Below are 27,884 nucleotides of genomic sequence, written 5' to 3' on the forward strand. Positions count from 1 at the left end.
GGCCCTAAATCCAATGATTACTAGGACCCATAAAGAGGAAGGCAGAGATTGGAATGATATAGTTACAAGGTGGGGAACACCAAGGATTGCCAGGTACCACCACAATCTAGGAAAAGGCAAGGAAGGATTCTTTCCTAGGGCTTTCAGAGGAGCCTGCTGACAACTTTATTTCAGACTTCTAGCTTCCAGAACAGTGAGAGAATGAATTTCTGTTGTTTTAAGCCACTCAGTTTCCAGTAATTTGTTATGGCAGTCTTGGGAAACCTAATAGAATAGTAGACCAATTCAAGATATATTTTGGAGGTAGAACCAACAGAGCTGTAGTTATGAAATATACTTTTGAAATATCAAAATAAAGAATGAAATGTAAGACTTTTACTGGAAATAATTCAACTTCAAGTTAAAGATAGCAGATTGAACACAGAATTTATTCTACTCCCTCTCAAGTGGACCACAAGAGTAAATAAAATAAAAGCTTAGAAACTAGATAGACTCAGAATAACCAACTTTCCAGACCAGAGAAAGCTGATAATAAAGTGCCTATAAATTTAGGGATGTTGGGACTTTTCAAAGTGAACATCAGAAAATTCCAATACTTAAAAAAAAAAATATATATATATATATATATATTTATTTATTTATTTATTTATTTATTTGAGAGACAGCACAAGCAAGGAGAGGGGTAGAGGGAGAAGCAGACTCCCCACTGAGCAGGGAGCCCAACATGGGCTTGATCCTAGGACCCTGACTGGAGCTGCAGTCAGTCACTTAACTGAGCCACCCAACCGTCCTAGGATCTGTGACACTTTAAAGATGAAGGGAGTGGTATGGAGATGAAGTGAATTAAAAATAGGAGGATTGTAAATGAGATTTTGCTGTCCCAGTAAAATCAGTGCTCTGTTGGTAAGAAAGAAGGGGAGGGTGGCTTATTGGGTAGGCATCTGTAGCTTCCACAGATGAGAGGAAGCCAGTAGTGCCAACCTACAGCAAAAGTGTATCAGGCAGAGAAAACTGCAATCACAAAGGCCTTGAGTCCAGAAAGAAACTTAACACAGGGAAGGCACAGTAGAGGCACATAAAGTTGGAGAGGTAGACAAAGATCAGATCACATCAGTCATGGTAAGGAATTCAGATTTATTTTATTTTTTTAAAGATTTTATTTATTCATTCATGAGAGAGAGAGAGAGAGAGAGAGGCAGAGACACAGGCAGAAGAAGAAGCAGGCTCCATGCTGGGAGCCTGACGCGGGACTTGATCCCAGGACTCCAAGATGGGACTTGATCCCAGGACTCCAGGATCACACCCTGGACCAAAGGCAGGTGCCAAACCACTGAGCCACCCAGGGATCCCTTGGAATTCAGATTTAAAAGTCTTTAAAAGGAGGGATCCCTGGGTGGCGCAGCGGTTTGGCGCCTGCCTTTGGCCCAGGGCGCGATCCTGGAGACCCAGGATCAAATCCCACATCGGGCTCCCGGTGCATGGAGCCTGCTTCTCCCTCTGCCTATGTCTCTGCGCCTCTCTCTCTCTCCCTCTGTGACTATCATAAATAAATAAATAAAATTTTTTAAAAAAAGTCTTTAAAAGGAATGACTAAGCTATAATAAGATCTCCCTCCTCAGCCTTTGTAGCCAGGCAACTCTACTTACCAACACTAGAAGTCTGAAAGCTTATATTCTAAAGAGGTTGGACTGTGGGGAAAGAAACAAGGGTGCTACTGAGAACAGAGAAATCATGTGAAAGTCTATTTACTGTCTGGTGAGGACAGTCTTCTAGGCTGCTTTTCCATGTAGCCTCTAAAACATTATCAGCCAGTCTTAACACCATCTTCCTATCCCCTTAGCAGAAAATGAAAGGGCTAGAAGGCACTAATTAGAGCATAAATTCAAAATTATGCAGGGAAGTGGTTTCCACGTTAGAGTTTCATATCTAGGCAAAGAATCAAGAATGAAGGGAGATTAAGGATATTTTCAGACATACTAGGTCTCAAAGATTGGCCCTCAGGTACCCTTTCTCAGTAAGCTACTGGGCTGTGTAAACCAAGGAAAAGAAAGACATGAGATTCTGGGAACAGGAATCTAATCCAGCATAGGTAGGCAGAGAGAACTCTTGAGAGAACCCCCCCAATATTGGATCTGGAGCATCAGAGTAGATGGTTCCAGAAGGATAAATCAAGAGCAGAAAGATGAAACTAATAAATTATCTGAAGGTTGACTGTTTTGAAAGCTGAATGGAAACATTTTACAGAGCTATTGGAGGATATAGAAAATTTAGGATTCAGGCTTGAAAAAAGCTAAGAAAAAAAATCCAGAAAAACAAAAAGGGAAACATTATTATAGGACACCATGTGGCTCAACAGTGAACAATATTTGTGTAGTCATAACAATGAAGACAACTGAAAGTGGATGTAACAAAATGTGTTAAACTTATATACTGGGGAGAGGTGTCTGGGTGGCTCAGTTGGTTGGGCATCTTCCTTTGGCTCAGGTCATGATCCCAGAATCCTGGGATTGAGTCCCACATCAGAGTCCCTGCTTGGTGCAGAGCCTGCTTCTCTCTCTCCCTCTGCCTGCCTCTTCCCCCTGCTTGTGCTCTCTCTTTCTCTCTCTCTCTCTCTGTCAAATAAAATCTTTAAATAAAATTATATATTGGGGAGATGGAGGAAGGAGGAAATGTGTGTGTGAAAGGTAACGTATAGCATCTAAATCTTCATTTTCCAAGACAACAATGTAAATATATCTAAAAATGACAAATTGAAATCATAAACATGACAGTTTGAAAGATGATAGCAAACACCATGAGAAATAGCTAAAAGAGATCAAAGTGGTTACCTTTTGGAATGGGATTTGGGAGTAGGGAGGGATTAGAATAAGGAACGGCTACTTTCCATTATATGCCTTTTAGAAACATTTGACTTCTTAGTGGGTGTATATACATGAATTGCCAGGATACACTTGAAATTTAAAACCTTTAAAACTGGGTAATGACCAGACTTTTATTGTGAGTGTTGGGTCTCTTTCCCTACAGAAGACTTTGTCATGTGTGTGGCAAGAGCAAAGAACCTAAAATTAGTTAAAGTCAGAAGCAATCTGAGCCATCATCTAGTTTACTTTATAGATAGCAACCTGAGTCTCAGAGGAGATAAAATACCAGCACTCTACTTGGAAGCAATAAATCAAGATCCAGAACCAGAGTCAGGGCTTCTGGCCCAGTCCTTTGCATCCAGTAGAATACAATGTAGCCATTGAAAGGAATCCTGGATGTTCTGTTATTGAATGTTCATCAGAATATATTGAATGCTAAAGCTAGGTACACAACAGAGTGTAAAGTGTGATTATTTGTGCACAAAATGGGGCGTGTATTATGTATATGCATGGTTATATGTACCTGGATATTCCTGGAAGGGTACAAAAGAAAATGGTATTAATGTTGCCCGGAGGAAGAACTGAGATTAAGGAAGAGAGGAGATTTGCTAGTCACTGTGTACACTTTTCTGCTTGACTGTTTTACCTTTTGCATGCATTCATTAAGAAAAAAAAAAAACCCTCAACTTATCATCAGTTGCTTTTCACTGCCTAAAGTTTGAGTTTTAAAAGCTTTCCAGAGAATCTGGTCCTAACCCTCATCTTTTGCCAATCCATTTTGTGCCTTATGCAGCAGGCACAATGGACCCCTTGCAAGTTTCCTTACTCTGCTCATTGTGTAGAAGTTCTTTTTTTTTTTTTTTTTAACTTCTATCCTTTCATGTCTTTGCTGGTTGCTGCTTCCAAGACTTCCAAGTGTTTCCTAACTCTTCATTCCAGGCAGACACTGACTTCCATATTCATTTCAAATATGCCTTCTCCTTAGGGCCTTTGAATTTGCTGTTCCCTCTGCCTAGAACACTCAGCCATCAGCTATCTGCATGCTCCTTCACTTCCCTCAGGCCTTTGCACACCTTACCTTATCATCAAACTGTCTGCTCACTGTCACTCTATTCTCTATTTCTGTTTTTCTTTACGGCATTGTCACCATGTGACTTGTTGCTCACTTATTGTATTTCTCTCTCCCCATTAGAATATAAACTATGAAACCAGACATCATTTAGTAATTAAGTACCTAATTGTGTCCAGCTTGCCTCAAAGGAATGAATGAGGAAATCATAATAAGCCTGAGTTTTACACTTTAGGGATCTAAAATCTAAGACATACTAGGGCAAATTTGTGTGTATATAATATATATGTAATACATACACATACATGTGTGTATATATGCACACAAATCTATAAAATTAATGAGCATTAAGGTCCTTTCACCATAGGAGGAAAATCCAGAAAATCTGAGAACTGTTTGTGAACAAATATCTTCCAGTGAATAATATCCTTAAAGTAAACCATGAGAGACAACCTACTCATTACACTGATGATTATAGTCTGTGACCTATTTTTCTGAAAGGGTTCTTAACTAGACCCTGCACATTTAAGTTATTGGGATGCCAAATTATTGTCATAAAGTTGCTTAGTGCACATGAATTAGAACCTGAGGAGGTAGGTACTATTTAAAGATCATCATAAATGGCATGGAGCTTTTAGCCTGATGTGTTCATCTCCTCTTCAAGGAAACCCTGCAACTGAGATAGGTGTGGGAAGCCTCTCCCTGACAGTGCTGGGCTAGGCTGGGTTCTGCCGACCTCTGCTTCTGACTTTTCCTTCTCTTGCCATTAGTTCCTGTAGCCCTGCTCTCCTGGTCATAAGCATTGCCTCCTCACATATCTGCAGCTGTTCTTCAAATATACCATGATGTGATCGTGACAAATAAGACTAATTTATGCAACATACATTCATCACTTTATAGTAGCTCTTTATCATGCCTCTTTGGGGGACAAGGAATTCTAAGGAAAAGGAGGAAGTTTCCATGATTCATTTGTTAATAAAAGAGGTTGATCTAGATTCTCAGAAAAGTGAGCATCAGTGTCCTGGGTTGACCATACACTTCTGTTGTGATATTCCACCGAGAGGTTAAAATACAATTGATGAGGATTCTGCGAATCGTATTCCAGGTCATCTTACTTGATGATGTAGTGTTCCCATAGTTTTGTAGTTTCCTAATTTAAGACCACAGATGGCTAATTGCATCCACTTTGGATTTCACAAACGAGGTTGCTAAAGGTAATCTCAAGTCTTTTCAAAGCCCTTGGTTATCTCTAAAGCAAAGGAATAAGTAGGGGGTAATGAAAAATTACGTTTCTAGAAGTAGGAATAGGTGGAATTCAGAGACAGCAAAATTTCACCGAAAAAGCAAAGCTTTTAGGAGCTTCGGTAACGGCTCAAGCATTTATGGAGGGACTGATAATCCCAGGGAGCAGCTCCTAGGATGTAGAGGCGGCTGTCGGGATGCGCGATAAAGCAGAGACTGAATCCACACTGTAAAGGGTTTAAGGGCCAAGCCGCGGCTTCACAACTTTCCTCCGCGGGCATCGGGGGCCAGCCAGGGTGCTCAGCAGGTGAGCGGCATGAGCAGACTGGTCCCTGGAATGACCATCCGCGTCGTAACTTCTGCGGCGCCCCCCTCCTGCCTGTGCCCGCCCCTCGGGCCGGCTCCCGCGGGAGGCGCGGCCGAGCCGTCGGGGGCCGCGGGGCACCGGGGTCCTGCGGAGTCCTGCGGGGTCCTGCGGGGACCTGCGGGGACCTGCGGGGACCTGCGGGGCCCGGCCGCGGCCGCCGAGCCGCCGCCGCCGCCGCCGCACCTGGGCCCGGCCCGGCCGCCGATTGGACGGCGCGGGGTGACCCCGCTGTATCGCGAGACGAGATTGGCGGCGGCGCGGCCGCATGTGCCCCCGCGCTGGCTTTGTACGCGGAGCCGCCTGCCGGTCCTTTAACAATGGGCGGCGCGAGCGCCCCGGCGCTGGGCCCGAGCTGAGGCCGGCGCTTCGCGGCCGACTGTCCGCATCATGAGCGGGGCCGGCTTCCCCCGCACGCCGGCGGGGCTGGCGCTGTGAGGGCCGCGGTTCCGGGTAAGGGAGGCCGCCGTGCGGACCGGCAGGCCTGCGCGGGGCGCGGGGCGCGGGGTGCGGGGCGCGGGGCGCGGGGCCCGGACCCGCCCGGCCCGGCCTTTTGTTCGCCTTTCGGGGGCCGCTCGGGCCGAGGAGGGAGCGGCCTGGGCGCGCGCCGGCCGCCGCGGGGAGGCGGGGTGGCGGGGAGGCGGGGAGGGGAGGCCCGCCCGGCAGGAACGCGAGCCCGGGCCCCTGCACCGGCCCCGGCGCGGGGTGGGCGCTCGCCTCTCGGCTCCCGAGGCCGACGCGAGAATTCGCACCCGCGACGGGGGAGCCCTCGGCGGGGCCTCCCCCTCCAGCTTCAGTGCGCGCACCCGGGCCGCGCCGTGGCAGCTCGGGGCCTCGGCTCGGTGCTCGCTCTCGGTGGGGCCGGGTGAAGGCAGCAGCACCCGGGGGGGCCCGAGGTCACCGCCCTCGGGAGGGGGCGCGGACGGTGGTGTGGAGGCGCTGGCCGTGACCGCGTCTGGGGTGTGTCTTGCAGACTGAAGTGGCCGCGTCCGGCCCGGCGCGCCGCCCGGTCCCATGGAGCTGGAGGGACAGTGGTGGCGGGGACAGCTGGCCGCCGACATTCATCAAGCGCTTCGATACAAGGTAACCCCGATGCCAGACTTGACTTCTCCTTTCAGGTGTTTGGTGCCAGTGAGTATAACTCGCGGCTCCCTGGGAAGTGCGGTCACTGGGTTGCAGACCAGAAAAAGCGCGTTGGCTCATCTGCTGGAGGTTAATTAACTTCCCAGTTTCTTCCCCCGGAGGTATCAGAAGAACCTGCAAGTGCACTGGGGAAGGGGGTGGGGCGCGGCGGTGTTTGGGAGAGGGCCGGTGGAGCAGGATGCGTTTGATACCGTGTTTAAACAGAAGTGTGTGCTGGCTTTTTATTGGGCAGGGCAGGGTGGCCCTCCTTGTTCTGCGGCTGCTGTCGCATTCCGGTCTTACGTCACACCTGTATGCACATCAGTTCCCCAGCCTGCCCACTAACTTGCTGGGAGACTTTGGACGAGTTACTCAATTTTCTGTTTCCCAATTTCCTCATCTGTAGAACCACTGATAATAACAGAACGTGCCCTGTGGGGGGATCGTGAGGTTAAATGAGCTGATACTGCGGTTTAGAACGTGCTTGCTTGGTTTATAGAAGCACTAAGCCATAACTCTTGTTATTTTCCCCGGGTAAACAGCCCTTGTGGGCTGCTCAAAATGCCTTAAGGTAGGTGTTAACTGCCGCTTCCAGCTAATAGAAGGCAGAAAATTGACATATTTAATAGTTAATGGGGGGGGGGAAGACGGGGGGGAACATACAATTTTCTGTATATTGTTGCTCTTAAGTAACAATTTTATTTTGTATGCCACATCTCAGCTTAATGGGTCATCTCTGCCTCTTTGATAACCAAAAGAGAGACCAGAACCAAAACCATCCTTAAGTCATTTTCACCGTGGATGGAGAGAGCCATTTGCTATGTATAGAAAATGAGAGAGAAGCAAAACAGCTGATTCTTTAATAAAAGGAATGCTGACTGTTGGAGTTGAGAGATCCTGGGATGAAAATGAACTTGTATCTTGATTTTTTTTTTTTTTTTAAACCAGGTTAACTTAGAAAATCTAATTCTGACTTTAATTGTTACAACTGTACCCTTTCTAAGGTTTGGGATTTCTGAATGCTACTTATTAGTTCTGACATTCAGCCTCTTAGATGCACAAAATACACTTCAGCCTCCTAAGAGGTTTTTCCTACCACAAGAAGTCTCAACTATGGAATGGTTCTCTGGAGTGTTAGGAAGAGAGTTTCAGGTTTTCCACTCTAAAAATAGTCCATATACTTTTGATTTTTCTTTTTTTAAGGTGTGGTGTTTTAGTTTTAAATGTTCTCTTTTTCTAAGTGTCCGCTCTTTATCCCTCTGCTTTGTGGTGGAATTAATTATTTGATGTTAATGATACTTTTTGTTTTTTTAGTGACATAAAACTCCAAAGTTTTTTCAAAAGGATTTCCATGTTTTTTTATTCTTTTATGTGTGTTTTGATTTATTTATTTTTAAAGATTTTATTCATGAGAGAGAGAGAGGCAGAGACAGGTAGAGGGAGAAGCAGGTTCCATGCAGGGAGCCCAATATGGGACTCAGTCCCGCGTCTCCAGGATCAGGCCCTGGGCTGAAGGCAGGCGCTAAACCACTGAGTCACCCAGGGATCCCCTTTTATGTGTGTTTTTAATCCTGAATTAGTTTTGCCAGTTGAAGTTGGAAGTGGATTTTTTTTCCTGCAGATTTCTTGAATACTTCTGTGTATTAGGCTCTCAAGAGAATTGAAGGAATGACACAACCCTGCACCAACATTGCTTACAGACTATCAGAGGATGCGATAGTGGAGGATCTGAGGGAATGCCACTGAAAATTACCTTGTGCCACCTGTGGCATGCTGCCCTGGGTTGTCTTTATTTTATCTTTAAGCAGTGTGTAAGCCACATTTGACACACTGGCCACACTTTTTGAATAATTTATATTAATCAGTAAAACTTGAATGTCATAGAACTGGAAAGAGTCCTGGTTGTAGTACACTGAAGTCAAGGAAAGTTAAAATAAACTTTTCTTATAAAAAATACATGTTAATTCCAAGCTGATTTAGTTGAATAGTCATACGCTTATTTATTCAACATATTTGAGTACCCGTCATATATAAGGTGCTATGCCAGGTATTACAGTTATTACAGTGGTAATAGTGAATGAGACATAATTTGTCTTCATGGAGTTTAGGCTCCTATAACTCAGAGCATCTTGATTTAGGTCTTCCTTTGGGTAGTTGCCATTCAGACACTATGGAAGGTATTCTGTCTTTAGATCCAAGGTGTTTGGAGGAATAATTGCTTTGATCAGCATTGTATCTACTAGGGAAGGGTAAAAATTACAACAATTGGATATTTTCTTCAACCCCAAATGCCAACTGTACTGTTTCTGAAATATAATTACACCCCCCCACCAAAAATTACAAAGAACCTGTCTTCTCCCACCCGTGTGTCGTCTCTATTTTCTCATTGTTTTGCTGTACTTACAAGGGCCTTAGGATGCTTGGGAAGTATTTTCAGGAGCTTTTATGACAGATGAGAACAATGCTAGCTTGTGAGAAACATTCAGAAAATATCCCACAGAATTGCGTTTACATTTGTGAGTATTCCTTCTATCCCTTTATTTCCATCCTGGCTGGACAGTAACCTGTTCTGGGAAAAGGATAGCATTTGGGGTGGTGAACTGACTGGTACTTGAGGCTGGAGATGGAGATGACGTGTTCAGGTCTCTGTGCTTTGGTCCTATGGGACTCCGAGAAGCAGAGAGGAACAAGACTAAAATTCTGGAGGGTCAGGAATAGATACTAGAAAAACCTTGTAAGCTGAGAGAAGCACAGGTCATCTTCTCATGCTTGCCTAACTGCCCTACCTGGAACAAGAGAACTAAATTTGACTGCCATCTGGTAAGCACTTATACTTTACCATTTAAAATGATGTAAAGAGAATAGAGAATATATTAGACACACTGTTAAAAGTCTCTTGTTGGTCTTTGGTGTTCTTGCCTTTGTTTTGTCTATATCTAATAAAGTTAATATAGTGAAAAATACAGTCAGCCAAGAAAGTGTTTCCTAGCTATGTTTCCTAGTGAGCCTTTGAGACCTTGTTCAGGCCTCTTTTAAAGAAAACTTTCTCTGGCTTTGTTTTTTCCCCAGTGCTCCATCCCCTGAGCTGGGTTAGATCTTCCATCTCCATGTTCCTGTAATACCTTGTGATTACTCTATTACCTCCTAGTCATCTCTGTATTTTGGTTTACCTAGTCAAGAGAGGCTTGAGACTGTTTTCCAGCTTTTATCTTTGGGGTTAGCACAGTATCTGCTACATAAGAGATGCTCAATAAATGTCATATGATGACAGCAAAAAAAAAAAAAAAAAAAGTGAAGTTTGAAATTGTAATTCATTTATTCCATTCTAAAGATCTACAGAAATGGTGAAGGAGAGAAGAAAACCCTGGGGGCTGCATGAGAAATAGGCATGTTCCTTTTTTTGGGAGAGTTAATATATAATTTTTTTCTTTTCAAAACAAGCAAGCCTAAGCCAATGATTTTTCTTTCCTAAATAACGTTTGTATATGCTTTTCTCACATATGTAAAAAAAATTTTTTTTTCAAGATTTTAGTTACTTATTCATGACAGACACATAGAAGCAGAGACATAGAGGGAGAAACAGGCAGGGAGCGTGATGTAGGACTCCATTCTGGGACTCCGGGATTATGCCCTGAGCTGAAGGCAGACGCTCAACCGCTGAGCCACCCAGGCGTCTCTGTAAAAATTTTAAATGGCTGATGAGTCTTTCTCCCAAGTAACTCCTACTAATATTTTTTAGAAATTCTAAGCAATAACATGCATATGGTTTAAAAAATCAGATAGTATAAGGTTTAAAATGAGCTTTCCCCAACTCACTATTTTCTCATCCCCTAGGGTTACCACCATTGTTGTTCTTTTCCTGAAAAGATACCCAGTCAATTAGTATATATGCAAATATTTTTTGTTGTTGCTATAAGAGATCATATATGTTATGATGATACCTCTTGTACCATCGTTCTGTATACTGTTGTGGAATACAGTTGTATACAGCTGTTCTGTATACCATCCTTCACCCCAATATCATTTCAACTCTTTTTTTTTTTTTTGGTATCAATACATTTAGGTCTATTGCCCTTTATTTATTAATTATTATTTTTTAAAGATTATATTTATTTATTCATGATAGACATAGAGAGAGGCAGAGACACAGGCAGAGGGAGAAGCAGGCTCCATGCCGGGAGCCCGACGTGGGACTGGATCCCGGGACTCGAGGACCGCGCCCCTGGCCAAAGGCAGGCGCTAAACCGTTGAGCCACCCAGGGATCCGCATATTGCCCTTTATTTTAATGTCCACATTGAATCTCTGTCCTAACGGTTTATCAATTCCCTATTGATGAATGCCAAGCTTTTTATTTTATTTTTAAATTTTTATTTATTTTTTAAAATTAATTTATTTTTTATTTTTTTTGCCAAGCTTTTTTTAATTGCACTTTTTATTTTGAGATAATTGTAGATTTACACGCAGTCCTAAGAAATGATACAGAGAGATCCCCTATACCTTTTACCCAGTTTCCCTCAGTAGTAACATCTTACAAAACTTTAGTACAATATAACAACCAGGATATTAACATTGATATAATCAAGATACAGAACATTTTTTTTCAATCACAATAGGAATCTCTTATGTTATGCTTTTGTAGCCACACCCTCTTCCCTCCCACCCTTATTCTCTCCCTTAACCCGACAACTACTAGTTTGTCCTTTGTGTCTGTAATTTTGTCCTTTTAAGAATGTTATGTAAATAGAATTACGGAGTATGTGATCTGGGATCGGCTCTATACACTCAGCAGTAAATTCCTGGAGATGCATCCAGATTGTTGGATCAAGCTTTTCCCACTATTTTGCTATTAAAAACATTGTTGCAAAGGACTTCCTTATATATAGGGTAAATTGCTTGGTAAAAGGGTATTTGCAATCTGCATTTTTAAAAATTTATGTTACCTGATTGCCCTCCAAAAGGTTCTATCAACCTGATCTATTAAATATATGGTAGTTCCTGTTTTCACTCTCAGTAGCATAAGCAACAGTTAATAAATTATAATTGGGGAAATGAAAAACTATGTAATTCTTTCATTTTGAATGAGAGGAGCCATTTTTTGTTTTTGGCCCCTATTTAATTGTCCTATAAACTGTTGATAAATGTTGCCTTTTCTTTATCATCAATGTATAAGATTTCTCTAAATAATAGAGAATTAATTCTGTCCTGTCAGAAACATTTATTAAATTCATCCATTCTCCTGATTTGAAGTGCCATTTGTTATCAAATAGATTTCTTTATCCAAGAAAAAGGAGTGCAAAGGCACGTATGCAAGTTTTCCATACTTCTTCAGAATTTTAATGTTAACCTTCATAGAGTGCTGAAATATAAGTATTTTTTCTAGATGTTTTAATTTTTATAGTCCCTTTGTATGGAATCTTCTACTTTCTAACTAGTTACTAATTTACAAACAGGCTGTTGATTTTAATGTTAATTTTGTAAACAACCATCTTACTGAATACTGTTTATTTTTTCTATTGGTTTTCTTAGATATAAACTCTGTCATTCAAGAAATAATTTTATTACTGTAAGTGACTTTTGACTCTTCCTTTCCAGTCATTAAATCTTTTCTTTCCTTTTTCTATTGTTCACAGAATAATATTAAGTAATATTGCTAATAGCAGGCACTAGAATGTTAATCTTTTTATGGCCTTATCTCCAAGTGAGATGCTGGCTCTTAAATTTGAGATTTTTTTACTTCCTTCCCTACCTCCTTTCCTATTCCTCAAAGAAATGTACATCTGATATTATTTCTCCCAGGGTCACCTTTGTCTAGATGCTATTTTGGCATCTATCAAGATGATTGTGAATATTCATGTGTGACTTTTAAATTATGATTTATATTAGTAGATTTCCTGATTAAAAAAACCATCTTTGCATACCTGGGATATACTACAATTTTTTAAAAGAAGATTTATTTATTTTTAGAGAGAGCAGGCATGGGGGAGGGAGAAGGAGAAAGAGTTTCAAGCAGACTCCATATGGAGCCCAACTGGGGGCTCAATCTCATGACCCTGAGATCACAATCTGAGTTGAAACCAAGAGTTGGATGCTTAACCCACTGAGCCACCAGGTGCTTAGGGATGTATTACAATTGATGACAATATATTCTTTGGATATACTATTAAATTACATTGGCTAATATTTATCTAAAGTTTTATATATTATTATATATTATTATATATATTATTATATATTATATAATATATTATTATATATTATTATATATATTATATATTATTATAAATATAATATATTTTATATATTATTAAGTTAGATATATAACTTCCATTTTTTGTCTTTATTGTAAAATGTCAACAACATTAAACCTTAACCATTTTGAAGTACACGGTTCAGTGACATTAGGTACATTTACACTGTGCTACTTTCACCACTCTCCATTTTCAGAACTTTTTCATTTTAAATTAAAACACATTTTGTTTATCCATTCATATGTTGCTGAATTGTTTCCACCTTTTGGCTTTTGTGTATAATGCTGCTATCAGTACATGTACCAATATGTGAGTCCCTGCTTTCAGTTCTTCTTGAATTTCTAAAAGTGGAATTGCTGGTAATGTTTAATTTTTTTTTTTTGAGGATTGCAATATCATTATTCAGTTACTGTATAATTTTATATTCTCACCATTACACAAGGCTTCCAGGTTTTCACATTCTTGTCAACATTTGTTAATTTTTGTTTTTTTTTTTTTTTTGTTTTTGTGGTTTTTGTGGGTTTGAGAGAGAGAAAGTGAGCGTGCGAGAGACAGGGGTAAAGGGAGAGGGAAAGGAAATCCTATGGAGGCTCCACACCCAGCATGGAGCCCAATGTTGTGTGGTTGGGAATTTGGTAAGGATGTTGCTGAATTGTTTCCACCTTTTGGCTTTTGTGTATAATGCTGCTATCAATATATGTACCAATATGTGAGTCCCTGCCTTCAGTTCTTGAATATCTAAAAGTGGAATTGCTGGGATTATTATATAATAAAAAAAAAAAACACCATAAGGGAACCTAGGTGGCTCAGTCAGTTAAGCATCTGACTCTTGATTTTGGCTCAGGTCATGATCTTGGAGTTGTGAGATCCACATTATTATATAATAATCCCAGTGGGTGTGAAATGTTACCTCATATTGGTTTTGATTTACATTTCTCTGATGATTAGTAATGTTGAGCATCTTTATATGTTTATTGGCCATTTATATATCTTTGGAGAAATGTTTAGCAAATCTTTTGCCCATTTTTAAGCAAGTTGTTGTTGTTGTTGTTGGATTGCATGTATAAAAGAGTTCTTTATATAATCCGGATATTAACTTCCTGCCAGATGTATAATTCGCAAATATTTTCTCCCATTCTGTGGATTGCCTTTTCACTCTATTAAAAAGAGTGAACTTTGATATACAAAAGTTTTTAATTTTGATGAAGTCTCATTTATCTTTTTTTGCCTGTCCTTTTGGGATATCTGTGTAACTTCCTGTGATTATGATACCTGTTCGATTTAGTTTTAGTCTTATGCTGATCTCATGAAATGCATTTAGAACCTATCTTTCTCTGTGCTGTGGAAATACCTCAAAAGTATAGAAAATTTCTAATTAAAAAATAATTTATAATATATATTAAAATATATAATTCTGAGATTGAACAGCAATGAGGGGAAAATTTTTAGGTATATGAAAAGGTAATGGCAAAGGAGAGCATCATAAAACTAAAAGGGAAACATGCTTAGAAGATACTAGCGGATGAATACTAATCTCTACTTCCACATCTCTGCAAGTGTAGCGTAATATGTATCATACCAGGAGCATATTCACTTCCCTGTTACCTTCTGACCCAAAGCTTTGAGCTTCCTGAATGGGGTGTGTATGTGTTGTGTGGTTGGGAATTTGGTAAGGATGTTTTTCTGAAAAGAGCTGGTAGGGAAAACAGGATACAAAAATCTTGCTGGAATATATCCATTCTGGAATGCAAGAAACACAATTTGTCACATCAGAGGTAGTTAAAAATGAAGGAGAAAAGCTTGGTTTTAAATTTTAAACCAAATGCTATTAATTAATGCTATGCATTATCCTTCCACTGAACTTTTCATACTTGTGTTTCCTTCAGGAAAACTGTTTGAGGCACTTGTTAACACTAATTTGGGGGAGAAAGTTGTCTTTGCATTGTGTAGATACTACTCCTACAGGCTATGTTAGACTAAATGTTGTTCCTCTTGATATAGGAGCTGAAGTTGCCTTCCTACAAAGGCCAGTCCCCTCAACTAAGTCTCAGAAGGTATTTTGCTGACCTGATTGCCATTGTGAGCAATCGCTTCACTCTCTGCCCTTCTGCCCGACATCTTGCTGTCTATTTGCTGGACTTATTTATGGATCGATATGACATCTCTATCCAGCAGCTGCATTTAGTTGCACTTTCCTGTCTGCTTTTAGCAAGTAAGTATGAATCTCATCTATATGACTGGAAATTTCCATTGTTTATAATAAAGAAAATTTATGTAGAGTTCAATGAAATATCACCAAATTCTATTCATTCCAGTTTACTAGTATCAGAAAGTTTATGTTGAAAGTGCTTCTTGGAATAATAATTTTAATAATAATAATAATAAAAAGTGGCTCTGAAGTCTTTTGAAAATATGTTCTTAAGCCCTACATCCTGAAGATTCTGATCCAAATGTCTAGGCCACTCCAGATCTGCTGACTCAGAATCTGTATCATGGGGCTCAAGTTCCAAAGGTGGTTCTGATGTACCTTTCATTGAGAACCATTGCCTTGAAGTTCTCAACTGGGAAGAAAGGTGCCCCACAGGAAATAGTTGTCTTTGGATGAAGATGATTTTGGTTGTCCTCAACCTCACAACCTGGGAGGATGCTGCTATCATCTAGTGAGTAGAGGGCTGGGATGTTACTAAATATCTACAATATACAGGACAGCCCCCAATAAAGAATTACTGGCCCAGAATGTCGGTGGAACCGAAGTTGAGAAACTGTCTAAAAGTTATTATCCTTTTGTATTGTTGGAAGAACCTTCTACTGACTACATAATGAGTTGGTTTAATGAACTAGATTCACAGGCAACTACTACAAATGGGAAAGACTTTCCTTCTGCAGTAGGCACAGCTCCATGGTCGGCTGCAAACTTGACTCTGATAAACCATATTTGTTACCTGATGCAGAATGTACTGGTGGGCCATTTGGTGCCTCCTCCTTGTAGCTTCTTCCTGTAACTCCTTTCATGTTAGTACCTTGACTGAAGAAAAAGAGGGTGAGTAAAGGAATTGTAATTGGGTTTTTCTTCTTTTAGTAATGTGAGAAAGATTGTATTTGATGTTGAAGTTGAATTCATTACTTTTATATTATTCATGTCATTATACTAGGAATATAAACCCTACTTTAAGGTAGGATGTAGAAATACCTACTGCCTTCATCTCTAACCCCCACTTAAGGGTTTGGGATCTTGTGTGACTGCTAAGGAACATTCCCCCTATAACCTGCCACCAGAGTTCTTTCTAGAACAACTTTGTGCTTTGACCACAAGTAAACCTAAAACCAAATGCAGGCCTGTGTGATAATTTCTAATACTGATTTCTTCTCAGATTTTTTTTCTACCCTTATTATCCCTTTGATCTGATGACCTCAACTACTTATTTTTTCTCCTTGGAGGTCTTTTTGTAAGTTATTTCAAGTCCTTTGTGGACTGAGCTGAATGATTTCCCACTGCCTGTGGGTTAAGGTAGAAACTCCTTAATGTAATATTTAGAACCTTTCATGTGGACCCAGCCACCTTTCTAGTCTTTTCTTCCCACCCTCTTCCCATGCACCTTGAACCAGTCTTATCAGAATACCATCTAGTTCCTGAAAATCTATAGCTCTCCTTTAATCTTTTGTCCTCTAAGATTCAGAAATATCACCTGTTCCTCTCTCCTCTACCCAGAAAGCTGGAGAGGTAGTACTTGGACATTTATAATTAACCTTTAACCTTTAATTAGAGTGTCATTCTCATAAACAATCTCATGCACAATTCTGTATGTGTTTCATCACTGGCTGTGAAGCTCTTTGTGGTTTCATAGTTTGCATAGCATTGAAAAACCTCATACTTGACATATTGGATGTGTGAGAATCCATAAATAGAATGGTTTCTTGTTATCCTAATGGGATCAGTTTATAGTAGAGAGACACTGGAAATCACATACACAAATTAGATTATTTTAAAAACTTCAGATCGTTAATGAAAAATGATTTTTGCCTGTTGTGGCCATCACTGTGCTTTTACCACCACCAAGCCCCATCTGCTCTATGTCTAAGAGTCTTAAAAGTGTGATGCAGACCAAATAGGAGATTCCTCCTGGCGAACTGTGAAATTATGAATGATGCAGAATCCGTTTCTGGACCAACTTACATTTGTGACTAAAGTTTATTTACTGGTAACTTATATTCATAAACTACATGTTATTGCTAAAGTTCGCTGGGGACTCTAGTTAAATAATCTAATAATGTTTCTGGCCACCATGCAGTGTTTGGCATTGATGTCAAGTTTCTGCAATTTCTACGATTTGGGGAAAGGATAATTTATTTGCACTCCATTTTAGGTTGACTGGAATGGAGTTAACTCTTACTGTTTTTTAATTATCTATTGTTTACGGTTATGATCAATTTATTTTATTGAAGATGATTTTGCACATTTTCCGGGAACTAGGCTTTAGAATTTGTATTTGCTGTGGTTCAAATATGAATTGTTGATCAGCTATTACTAAAAGAGTCAGATACCTCCTCCCTTTGTCTTACTGACACCCCTTGAGAAAGGATTGTTTTTCCATTGTTCTTTTCCCACTGGAGAATGGAAGAGTGTGAAGTAGGTATCCCCCAGGGTCTCAGCCCCTCCATGTAAGGCAGGGGGCAAGAGTTCAATCTGTGGGCTCTCTGCTTGGGTCAGGAATCGCAGAGGTTGGCCCTTAGTAGTTGGCTGCAATCTCTCTTGCCTCTATTCTGTAACTTTACTACAACAAAAGTACTTAAGATGCTTATAAACTGATAGCCTGTTTTCAGTGTCTGATGCCTGTTTTTAGTTTTTTACATTCTTACACTCATTTTACCTTTGGCAGCTCTCCAGTTAGGTTTCATAAACTTTAAGTAATGCTTCCCTCCTCCCAGAATGATTGAGCTCTGTATGTCCCCCTTCTCCAGCTGCTCTCTGCTTTGGGCTGGGCAGCCTGTTGTGTAAAACTGAAGAACAGCTTACAGCTAACAGGACTGGGTGACAGTTGGATTCCACTTGTTAAATAGGATGGGAGGAGGCTGTCAGTAGTTTGGCCAAAGATGGAGCACCGCTTGTGAGTTCCAGGTAATATGCATACCCAGCTGCCTATGGGTCTGCACTATTTGGAGGTAAGAAGAAACAGCCTATGGACTGTCCCTGATTGGAGAGGGGTGCACAGTGTTTTAGAGTAGGGATTACAGTGATGAGTTTCATAGATTTGACTCTCTTGTCAACAATATGAGTTTCAGCAACCCTTAAGTCTGAAGTTACTTGTTTATAAAATGAAACTAAAGACATTTAACTAACAAACTTGTGAGGATCAAGTGGGTAAGATATTTAAAAGCACATAGGAAATTGAAACATAAAAGTCAGATTATAATGATTAATTCTTCCATAAACTGTTCTATAATCTTTAGTCTGGCTCTCTAGCCCTAAAGATTCTGGCTCTTTCTAAAAAAGTCTCTGATTCATCCTGAGAAATTCTCAAATTCCAACTCTTTGTCATGCATATGCTGGCTTCCCTTGGCTTCTATGATCAGCCCTGAACTTGTGGAGAACATGAAAGCAGTCTTGGAGATGAATGAGGCTTTTGATAATTTGCTCAGGGTCTTATGTAACTAAGAAATGATCTCAGAATCAAGATGAAGCCAAAAGTAAGATTATAGGCTGTTAATAGTAAAAATCTGTGACAAGTGCTTGTTTCTCCTTGCTTAGCAGTAATAGATTGACAGAGCTTTTTACTTGATTAACTGAAAGGTGAAAATTTTATCTCCTAGTTGATTTGATATATGCCTCAATTTTTAATGAGAATAAAACCTTTATTCCCCCTGTGAATTGTCTTTTCCTGTTCCTTACCTGTTTTTCTATTAGATTGGTAGTCTCGGGATCCCTGCGTGGCGCAGCGGTTGGCGCCTGCCTTTGGCCCAGGGCGCGATCCTGGACACCCGGGATCGAATCCCACGTCGGGCTCCCGGTGCATGGAGCCTGCTTCTCCCTCTGCCTGTGTCTCTGCCTCTCTCTCTCTCTGTGTGACTATCATAAATAAATAAAAATTAGATTGGTAGTCTTACAAATTTGTGAAAATCCTTAGTATATATTAAGGACGACTTTTTTCCTACTCAGTAATAACAGAATCGAATGTGGATTGGCAGAGTTTACAGTGACATCTGATCCTTGCCCTTCTGTCACATACCTGCCATTCACTGCTGGCTTTGAAAATGTGCTGGTTTCCATGGCTGATCTGAGCATTTCCTCTAAAGGAAAGAAAGTCTGGTATTTTGTTTCTGTGGCGTCTAATTCTTTATTTTCTGGGAAGCAGATGTGAATTTCCTGTGCCCTTATTTCCTGTTTGAGGCCTTTATCGATATAATCACATGGCTTCTGGTATTTCCTTTCAATTGAAGAAACTGATCTTTGTGATGTGTATGTGGTATTGCAGATAAGTAGATTTAAAATATCCATGCACATAGCTTTCAGCACAACAAAACCTATGGATATGAATGCAGATACTTACACTGTCATTCCTTTTTAAAATCCTTTATTGTATGTGATTCTGAGTATTTTTATCACTGTATATAATGAAAAAGTACCAAAAAACTTAAGCCTGAATAAAATCCCACGTATGGTTATTTATGCAGTACAAGGTTATTTTTAACTCTGCAAGTCAGGTTGCAAAGGCTTTCATGCTTGTAATAGCCAAGTACTTTTATAAATACAGAAACCCCACAGGTGTTTAGTAATATCGAAGTCTTACCTATTTGGATAGTTGTCGTTTCCATATAAGACAGTGCAATACTTTGATCTAGAAGTACAAATTTGGGAATTCAAACATAAGTCTTCCTTTTTGGCTTCCATTTTTGGCTTGGTTCAGCTTATTTGATCTTCAGTGAATTGGCCAACCTCACCAAATTGGTTTTTTGAGCTTTTAAAATTGGTGTATATGGTTTTGTTTTCAAGGTTGAAAATTTCAAGGAGGTAATATGGAACATTCTTAATCCTTGAATTAAACAGTGAATTTTGGTGTATTAATTTTTCAAAGGAACTTCAAACATGATATAAATAAACACATTAATTTTTACGATATTCCTTTGAAGTATACTGCTAGTGTTACTGCTGCTGCACAAATGGCAGGGTACTTTAAGAGCCTTAATGATTCATCCAGAGGGAGACTGAACTAAATTCCGAGGGCCTTCTCCATTCTGACACTGAGAACACTCCTTCCTTTCCTGTATCTTTATGCAGTGCTGATGCTGGATGACTGTGTCATAAAGACCACTTTTGTGCTTTCTGCTGTACTAAGTATATTATATTGGAAAAACTTGTAAATTCATCTGTATGTGATTTGAATTGGGAAGGGTTCTTTATCTAGGTTCTTTTAAAGTCTGAATTGTATGTGTTCTTTTAGATCAACTCCTAACTGCAGGAATATTTCGTTAACAGTAGTTTAGAGCTCAAAAAGCTCCAGAAGCTCAGAATTTCTGAGGTGGGAGAATAATTCTCTTTGGGGTCCGAGTCTTTTTCAGGCCATGGGCTTTGACTCTCCTGGCATAGAAGATAAAACCCCTCTACCTCAGTTCCCCCACCCTCCAAGCAAAGACCCAAGGTAGTCAGCAGTGCTTTTTCCCCAGCCCTGAGGCAGGCTGGCTTGAACAACGCCACTGGCTCCAGTATACTGAACATCTGGGCAGATGGCCATTACCATTTGTTGTAGCACCTCCAATGTGTGATATAAATCCATCCTTTCTGGAAGAGAAATTTCACAGGGAAGCTTGTCTCATTTCTGCTGCTTGGCAGTCTTTCTGGCTCTTCTCCAAAATATATTTTTTTAAATGGATAAAATAAAATTACAAGATTTCCAGGGAAACCAAATATGTTGAAAAGAATTACCAAATAGTAAAATAAAAAATTATATACAGTAATATGTAACATAGTCTTAACAACTCTGATTTTGAGCAAGTATAAAAGCTATTGTGAGAAATCTGTATGACAGATTATATTACATACAATACAGTTAGAAATAATTGCAATATAATATGACTATTTTAAACTTAAATGTAAAATAGAACATAATACTAGAAAGTAGAAGGTTTAAGTTAATTTCCCTTCTTCTGTGGACCACCATGGAACAAACCCAAAGAGACTTGAAATCAATTTTTTGGTTCTGTTGCTGCCTCTGGAAAACCATACTGGCACTTGGCAGTTTGAATTTTCTCCAGCGATAAATTCTAGAGATACCTAAAATGAATGATTTAAATGTGAGATGGTACATGATCTATAGAAATGTTATTCTGGGGCTGGAGAGGGAATTCTATTCCTCAGCTGTACATTTGGATGAGTATTTCCTGAAAAGAAGTGAATGCCTTGGAATAATGAAGTTTAGCCATCTGATTGTCTACTTCTCTTGTTTTCGGTAATGGGATGTAAAAGTAGATATAAAGTATCCTCCCCTCCCTTTTCTGATAACAGACTTAGCTAGGTTTTTGTTGTAAATTCTGAAGAGGAGGTCTTTCTGTGGAATGAGAATACCTATTAGATACTCACCCAGTTTTTTTCTCCCACTGTCTCTCTAGAATTGAGATTGTGCTGAAACTATGCCAAGATGAAACACTTGAAGCTTAGCTACTTTTGATTTCAGATAATTCCATGCATGACATTAAATTCTTTGTACTTTCTTCTATTCTAAAATAATTTTCTTCCACCAACCACTGCCTGCCCTCCTCAAAAGAAATTCCTGGAAAGATTTGGCTGGTGAAATTTGAGTTACTTTGTCATTGGCACATAGGACTATTTTCATTACACAGTGTGACACAGATCAACATGTTTACACGAGAGAAAACATGCAAAATGTGAGAGCCAGAGTTCTGGCACAATTATATCTGCCCAAGGTAGAAGAAGGAATGTCTTTGGATCTAAACCTTTGCTGTGAGACCACAAATCCCATTAAAGTGACTAGACCTATAATGATCACTTCTGTTAACATTCTCTCTCTCTCTCTCTCTCTCTTCCCCCACCCTTTCCTTATAAGGTAAATTTGAAGAAAAAGAAGATAGCGTGCCTAAGCTGGAACAGCTCAACAGCCTGGGTTGTATGACTAATATGAATCTAGTATTAACAAAGCAAAATTTGCTACATATGGAACTGTTATTATTAGAAACCTTTCAGTGGAACCTCTGCCTTCCAACAGCTGCTCATTTTATTGAGTATTATCTCTCTGAAGCAGTACACGAAACAGATCTTCATGATGGCTGGCCGATGATTTGCTTGGAAAAAACGAAACTCTACATGGCCAAGTATGCAGATTATTTCCTGGAAGTATCTTTGCAAGGTGAGTCATTGTGAATGCCAGCAGGTGACTTGTGAGTTTGTGACTTGTGTATTCTGTTGCTTAGGTTCATTTTTGATGTCTCCACAGATTATGCCTTTCTAAATTATGCACCTTCTTTAGTAGCTGCTGCATGTGTGGCTTCTTCAAGGATTATACTTCGTCTTTCTCCAACGTGGCCCACAAGACTGCATCGTCTTACTGCTTACTCCTGGGACTTTTTAGTGCAGTGCATTGAACGGCTATTGATGTAAGCCTCCTTGATCTTGTGTTTGTGATTTCTCAGTATTTTTCTTTGTGGCTAAGGGGCCCTTAAAAAAAATTCTCACAAGCATAGCAGAGCTTGAGGACACTGGCTCTGACAGCTGTCGGCTGCCGTGAGCAAGCTACTTCAGGAGCAATGCTAGGTGGAAGGCTTTGGCTATTTTCCAGTGAGAGGCTGTCACTGCTGTCATGGTTCTGGGTGCATGGAAAGGAAGGGAGCTGCTCTTACGTGAGCGAGCCCACAACCAGATCTTGCCCTGGTCTTCCTTTCCACATCTTTGAATTGTGGGGCCACCAGGATGTTGCCAAAGTGGCAGCCGTGTTTAAGTGCTTATGGTGGACCTATTTCCCAAGCAGGAAATAGGCCCCAAAGCTACCAACAGTGAGTTCCCAAGGTTTGTGCCAAAGGAACGGGGTTTTTAGAAGGATGAGAGTGAAGTCTCACCGTTGTTAAAATTATGGTTACAGTGACTGCTACGTAGGCAGTGGGGAAGTCCGCGGAGTCAGCCGTTGAAGAGTTGAAGTGCTGTTACTAACAGTTTTCTCTCTCTCCATACAGCGCACATGATAACGATGTGAAAGAGGCCAACAAGCAGAGAGGACAGGCAGGGTCCCAGCCGGCGCAGCTGAGTGTGCTGCAGTCAGCCTCCCAACCCTCACGGCCGGTTCACTTTCAGCAGCCCCACTATCTCCATCAGACGCACCACACCTCCCTGCAGTACCGCCATCCTGTAGCAGAACAGCCGAGCTGCCAGCAGATTGGATCTACCACACACACCTCGTCTTACACACTACAGACGTGTCCTGCTGGCTTCCAAACTAGTGTTCAGGGCCTTGGGCATGTGCAGACTGGTGTTGGGATGTCACTGGCAATACCAGTAGAAGTGAAGCCCTGTCTGAATGTTTCTTACAACCGGAGTTATCAGATAAATGAACATTACCCTTGCATTACTCCATGCTTTGAAAGGTGATTTTATGTGAAGGTAATTCCTGACCCAGACTGTTCTGTGACTTGAAGCTCTGGGGCAAGCTTTTTGTAATCTTCTCTTCAAAAAGGAAAGGGATTCAGATTGCATCAGAACTCTTCAGATACCAGCATCAGGAAGACAGAATTTCCCTTTCAGTGCACCACGAATACCTGGGAGGACTGAACAAACACTGCAAACACTTTAACAGTATGTATATCAAATCCTGTTAAAACACATCCCTGTGTGACAAAAATTTTAAGCCCTGGCTGATGGTCCAAATATTTCAAAAATATTCAATACAACAGAAAATTTGGGCAGACTCTAAATCGCCATTTTGAGATTTGACCTGTGGTGGGCTCTGGGCCTAATGTTGGCTTATACATCAGAGACTAATATTTATCTGTGGACTTGCCAAACGGTCTTTTTATGAAGGAAAGTTACAGTATTAATTTTTGAAGAGGTCTTTTTTTTTTCTTTTTAATTTTTCAGTTTTGAGTTACATTTTTGATCTACAAATGAATTGTTGACTAAGTTTAAACTCATGAATTGCTATGCTATACCGATCTGTGCAGTAAAAAAATTTTTTTAGATGAGTTATAACTTCCTATCACAGTATGTAGGTATCTGGATTTATGTACTAAAATTAAGGGTGGAGTAGATCTCTTAAAATCATGGTCATAAATTTTCATTATTTTTTTCACCCTAAGCGATCAACCTCAAATCTTTAGGATTAAAACACATTTAACTCAGGGAATTTGTACTACTTGGAAACACTTAACTGTAATGCAACATGCTTTGGGAATGTTATAGTATGAACTACCTGTATAACATAAGTTAAAATACTCCTGCTAGGATGTGTTTTCAACTGAGAACATAATTGTAGCTTAGAATGAATGAAGTGGTTCCTATCACTCATAATCCATACATAGGTTTTGCATTTCTCAGTGCAATCAATGATTTATACTCAGATTTGATACTACACTCGAAGTTTTTTCAAGGAAGGCATAACTGTAAAATGTCAGTACTAGAATAAAGTCCTGTAGGTTTATTTTGAAGTGGAATGTTGCCAGGGTAGTTCTCAGGTTGTGCTAGAGCAGCACTTTGTTCCGTGGAGGACAAGTTCTATACGCAGCTTTGCAATCCAGCCAGTCTGTGTATCAGGCAAAGACCACTTGCATATATTGGCCCCAGAACTGCCCTGGGACATTTCACTGTGTGGGTAATGAGTGAAAACAGCAATAAGAAGTCATTACAGCAAGGGCAATTTGGGGGGCGGGGGGCGGGAAAAGTTCAGAGGGAATAAAAAGTAAAAAGAAAGCAAGCATTGTAATAACTGAAACTATACGTTGTGCTCTTATCTGTGGGAGAAGAGAGATTTGGTGGAGGGAAGCTTTCTGATTTAAAAATTAGTAAGGTGTGTCTTTTTGTTTGTGTTTTTTTTTTAAAGATAGCACTTGAATAGAAGGGAAACTGCATGGCAGGTATGTGACTGCCACAATATGCATTTGAAGACAAACTTATTATAAAGATGTTGTGGGTATGCAGCAGGAGTCTCCGTAATCAAGCCAATGGCTTTTGTTAGGAAGGGAAGGGACGGGACTCAACGCAGTAGTGGACTGATCCAGATGGCTCCAGTGGATAAATGTGGGTGGGTGGCTTCTGCCAGCATGAATTCCTAGAGAATGTCCTCTCCTTAAAAGAATGGTAATCTTTATAATTAGAGTACATAGGGCATGATGTGGATTTATGAGTCTGGTAGATTTAAAAAAAAAAAAACACTCAGGTAAGAACACTCACTCATGGCAGTTTTCAAGCTTGAAAATTGTTTTCTGAAAGTATCATCACTTTTCCTCTTTACAGAAGGCTGCTAATTGGATTTTGGTAGTTCTTACCTCAAGAGAGTTTGAATTATTTGGGGGAAAGTGGGTTCAAAAGAGAATATATCTTTCACATTCACATTCAGAACCCAGCACCTGGAGTCCAATTTTCAGTATTTTAACTACCTCAATAATGTTATGAATGTAAGATATTGGGATAGAGATCCCAACTTGAAACAACAACCGGTGCCTATGGTAATTTAATGTCTTGTCAAATGCTTTTATTGATTGGTTTAAATGTCATTCTTGTTATAGAAGAATATGCCTTTTAAAAAGCTTATAACACTTTCCCAGTTTGTATTTAAAAAAGCTAAAGAACACTGGATTAATTTTGGGGGGGGTAGAATAAAATAATTAATTGGTTACTATTGCTGCATACCCGGGGTGGGGTGGGATGGGATGGTTGGAGAATCAGAACTATTTTTAAAACATTAGGTTTCAATATAAATACAACTCACGACTGCTAGCCTTGGGGGATGAGGGTGGGGGAAGTTGTGTGGGTTTTGTTTTGTTTAATTTATTGGTTAGTCTTTAAAGTAGGTCATTTTTTTTTTTTTGAGATTACTGGACCATCATTAAATGTGTACTGTGAAGAGATTAATGATATGTATAAAGGGCTTTACCAAAGTCCACTAAATAAACACTACTCAAGTACAGACTGCAAACCAAAATGTATCTGTGTTGTGACATTAATTGCAAATAGTGAGTATGGTGCTAAATTCTACACCGATGGAATTAGATGAGTGCTATGCACTTAATTTTAAAATAAAATAGTTTTCAGTAAAATGGTTTTAGTGTTTTGCTTTAAAGATATATATTTGTAGCTTCAGTGAACCATGTCTTCGTATTAGCCTTGGAATTCTAATTATATTTACTAAAAGCCATCCAGATGTAGAGTGTAACTGAAGTGGTAGCAAACACTTGTCCATTGATTATCCTGTACAGAGCATCAAAGCCCACAAAAGTATATTGGACACAGCTTTTGGCCTTTTAAACATAAAATCAGTATATTAGCAGTAACAGCACATAGTACAGAAGTTGTGAAGTCTGATCTCGGAAAAGTGGGGACACTTTTGTCAGGGTCAACAGTGGATGATCATGGTCTGGTCACTAAGTATGGGTATCATTTGCCACCTACACTTAAAACTCAGCAGATAGAAGTTGCTTTGAAGAGTGAGAGTTGTACTTTGAAGAGTAAAATTTTCACAGGTTTTTATGTGTGCATCAACAATTCTCACTCCCAAAAAGCATTTTTAAAAATAGTTCTCTGTACTGTCGCTTGCTGTGGCACAGTGCCACCATTTAGCAACAGACCTCGAGGGTCCATTAATAGACGATATTCTTGAAGGCTGAATTTAAGAAAACAACAAGCATTCCAAACCAGGGCAGGCAGCTTTACATGGCAGTTCTGAACCCCATGTAACAAGTTTATATTCATCAACTGTCCTCAAGCAGCTCATATTTAGCTTGATAGGACTATCACATTGTATCCAGCCTGGAACTCAAGTTTAAAATTCCTTAGAGGGCAGCCCAGGTGGCTCATCTTTTAAAAAATAAAATCCCTTAGATTTGAAAAAAATATATATAGTAGGTCAAAAACATGGAGACCAAGCTCCAGCTTTCCTATGGGAAAGTAAGGGTAGACTGCTACCCTATCCGTACCCCACTGCCATCCTTTATTTATTAAAAGACTTTTTTAAGACAAAATTGAGAGGAAAGTACAGATTTCCCATGTACCCACTACCCATACGTGCACATTCTCCCCCATTATCAACATCCTGCCCCAGAGTGGTACATTTGTTACAACTGATGAATCTACACTGACCCATAATCGCTCAAAGTCCATAGTTTACGTTATGGTTTACTATTGGAGGTGGACATTCTGTGGGTTTAGACAAAAGTATAATGGCATGTATCTGTGATCATGGTATCATATCATGTATTTTTACTGCTAAAAATCCTCTGTAATCCTCTCATTCATCCCTCCCCATGCTGTCCCTTTCCCTCACCCCCAACCTCTGGCCACCACTAAACTTTTTATTGTCTCCATAGTTTCTCCTTTTTCAGAATGTCATATAGTTGGGACCAGACAGTACACATAGCCGTTTCAGATCGGCTTCTTTCCAATTAGGGGAATGTATAAATTTCCATCATGTCTTTTCATAGCTTGTAAGCTCTTTTTAGTCCTGAATAATATTTCATTGTCTGGGTAGATCACAGTTTGTTTAGCCATTTACCTGCTGAAGGGCATCGTCGCAGCTTCCAATTTTCAATAGTTATGAATAAAACTGCTGTTAACATGTATGCAACTTTTACTGTGGACCTAAATTTCAGCTCTTGGGGGTAAGTACCAAAAAAGTGAAATTGCTGGGTTGTATGGTTAGGAGTATGTTTAATTTTGTAAGAAACTGCAAACTGTCTTTCATCATTTGCATTCCTATCAGCAGTGAATGAGAGTTCCTGTTGCTCCAAATCCTCATCAGCATTTGGTCGTGTCAAGTGTTTAGGATTTTGG

At 40.0% G+C, this 27,884-nt stretch overlaps 1 protein-coding gene across 2 annotated transcripts; it reads left to right on the forward strand.

The window, feature by feature from the left end:
* The first annotated feature begins 5,807 nt into the window (after nucleotides 1–5,807).
* On the forward strand, nucleotides 5,808–26,149 carry CCNJ (cyclin J). 2 transcript variants are annotated; one of them, XM_055300323.1, is made up of 6 exons: nucleotides 5,808–5,989; nucleotides 6,510–6,619; nucleotides 14,909–15,119; nucleotides 21,964–22,263; nucleotides 22,387–22,510; nucleotides 23,084–26,149. In XM_055300323.1, exons 2-6 carry the CDS (start codon nucleotides 6,551–6,553, stop codon nucleotides 23,493–23,495), a joined length of 1,116 nt encoding a protein of 371 aa, XP_055156298.1. In that variant the 5' UTR covers nucleotides 5,808–5,989; nucleotides 6,510–6,550; the 3' UTR covers nucleotides 23,496–26,149. The 2 variants fall into 2 exon arrangements, with proteins under 2 accessions (XP_055156298.1, XP_055156297.1); XM_055300322.1 differs by having other exon boundaries at nucleotides 5,810–5,989; nucleotides 22,351–22,510.
* The last annotated feature ends 1,735 nt before the right edge of the window (nucleotides 26,150–27,884 follow it).

Source organism: Nyctereutes procyonoides, unplaced genomic scaffold, assembly GCF_905146905.1.
Source record: "Nyctereutes procyonoides isolate TBG_1078 unplaced genomic scaffold, NYPRO_anot_genome, whole genome shotgun sequence".
Classification (NCBI taxonomy): domain Eukaryota; kingdom Metazoa; phylum Chordata; class Mammalia; order Carnivora; family Canidae; genus Nyctereutes; species Nyctereutes procyonoides.

Excerpts from the sequence above, each read along its gene's own strand:
- CCNJ (XM_055300322.1), top strand. The coding sequence starts at position 6,551 with ATGGAGCTGGAGGGACAGTGGTGGCGGGGACAGCTGGCCGCCGACATT. Across the intron at positions 6,620-14,908 it reads ATCAAGCGCTTCGATACAAG|GAGCTGAAGTTGCCTTCCTA; the intron begins GTAACCCCGATG and ends CTCTTGATATAG. Across the intron at positions 15,120-21,963 it reads TTCCTGTCTGCTTTTAGCAA|GTAAATTTGAAGAAAAAGAA; the intron begins GTAAGTATGAAT and ends TTTCCTTATAAG.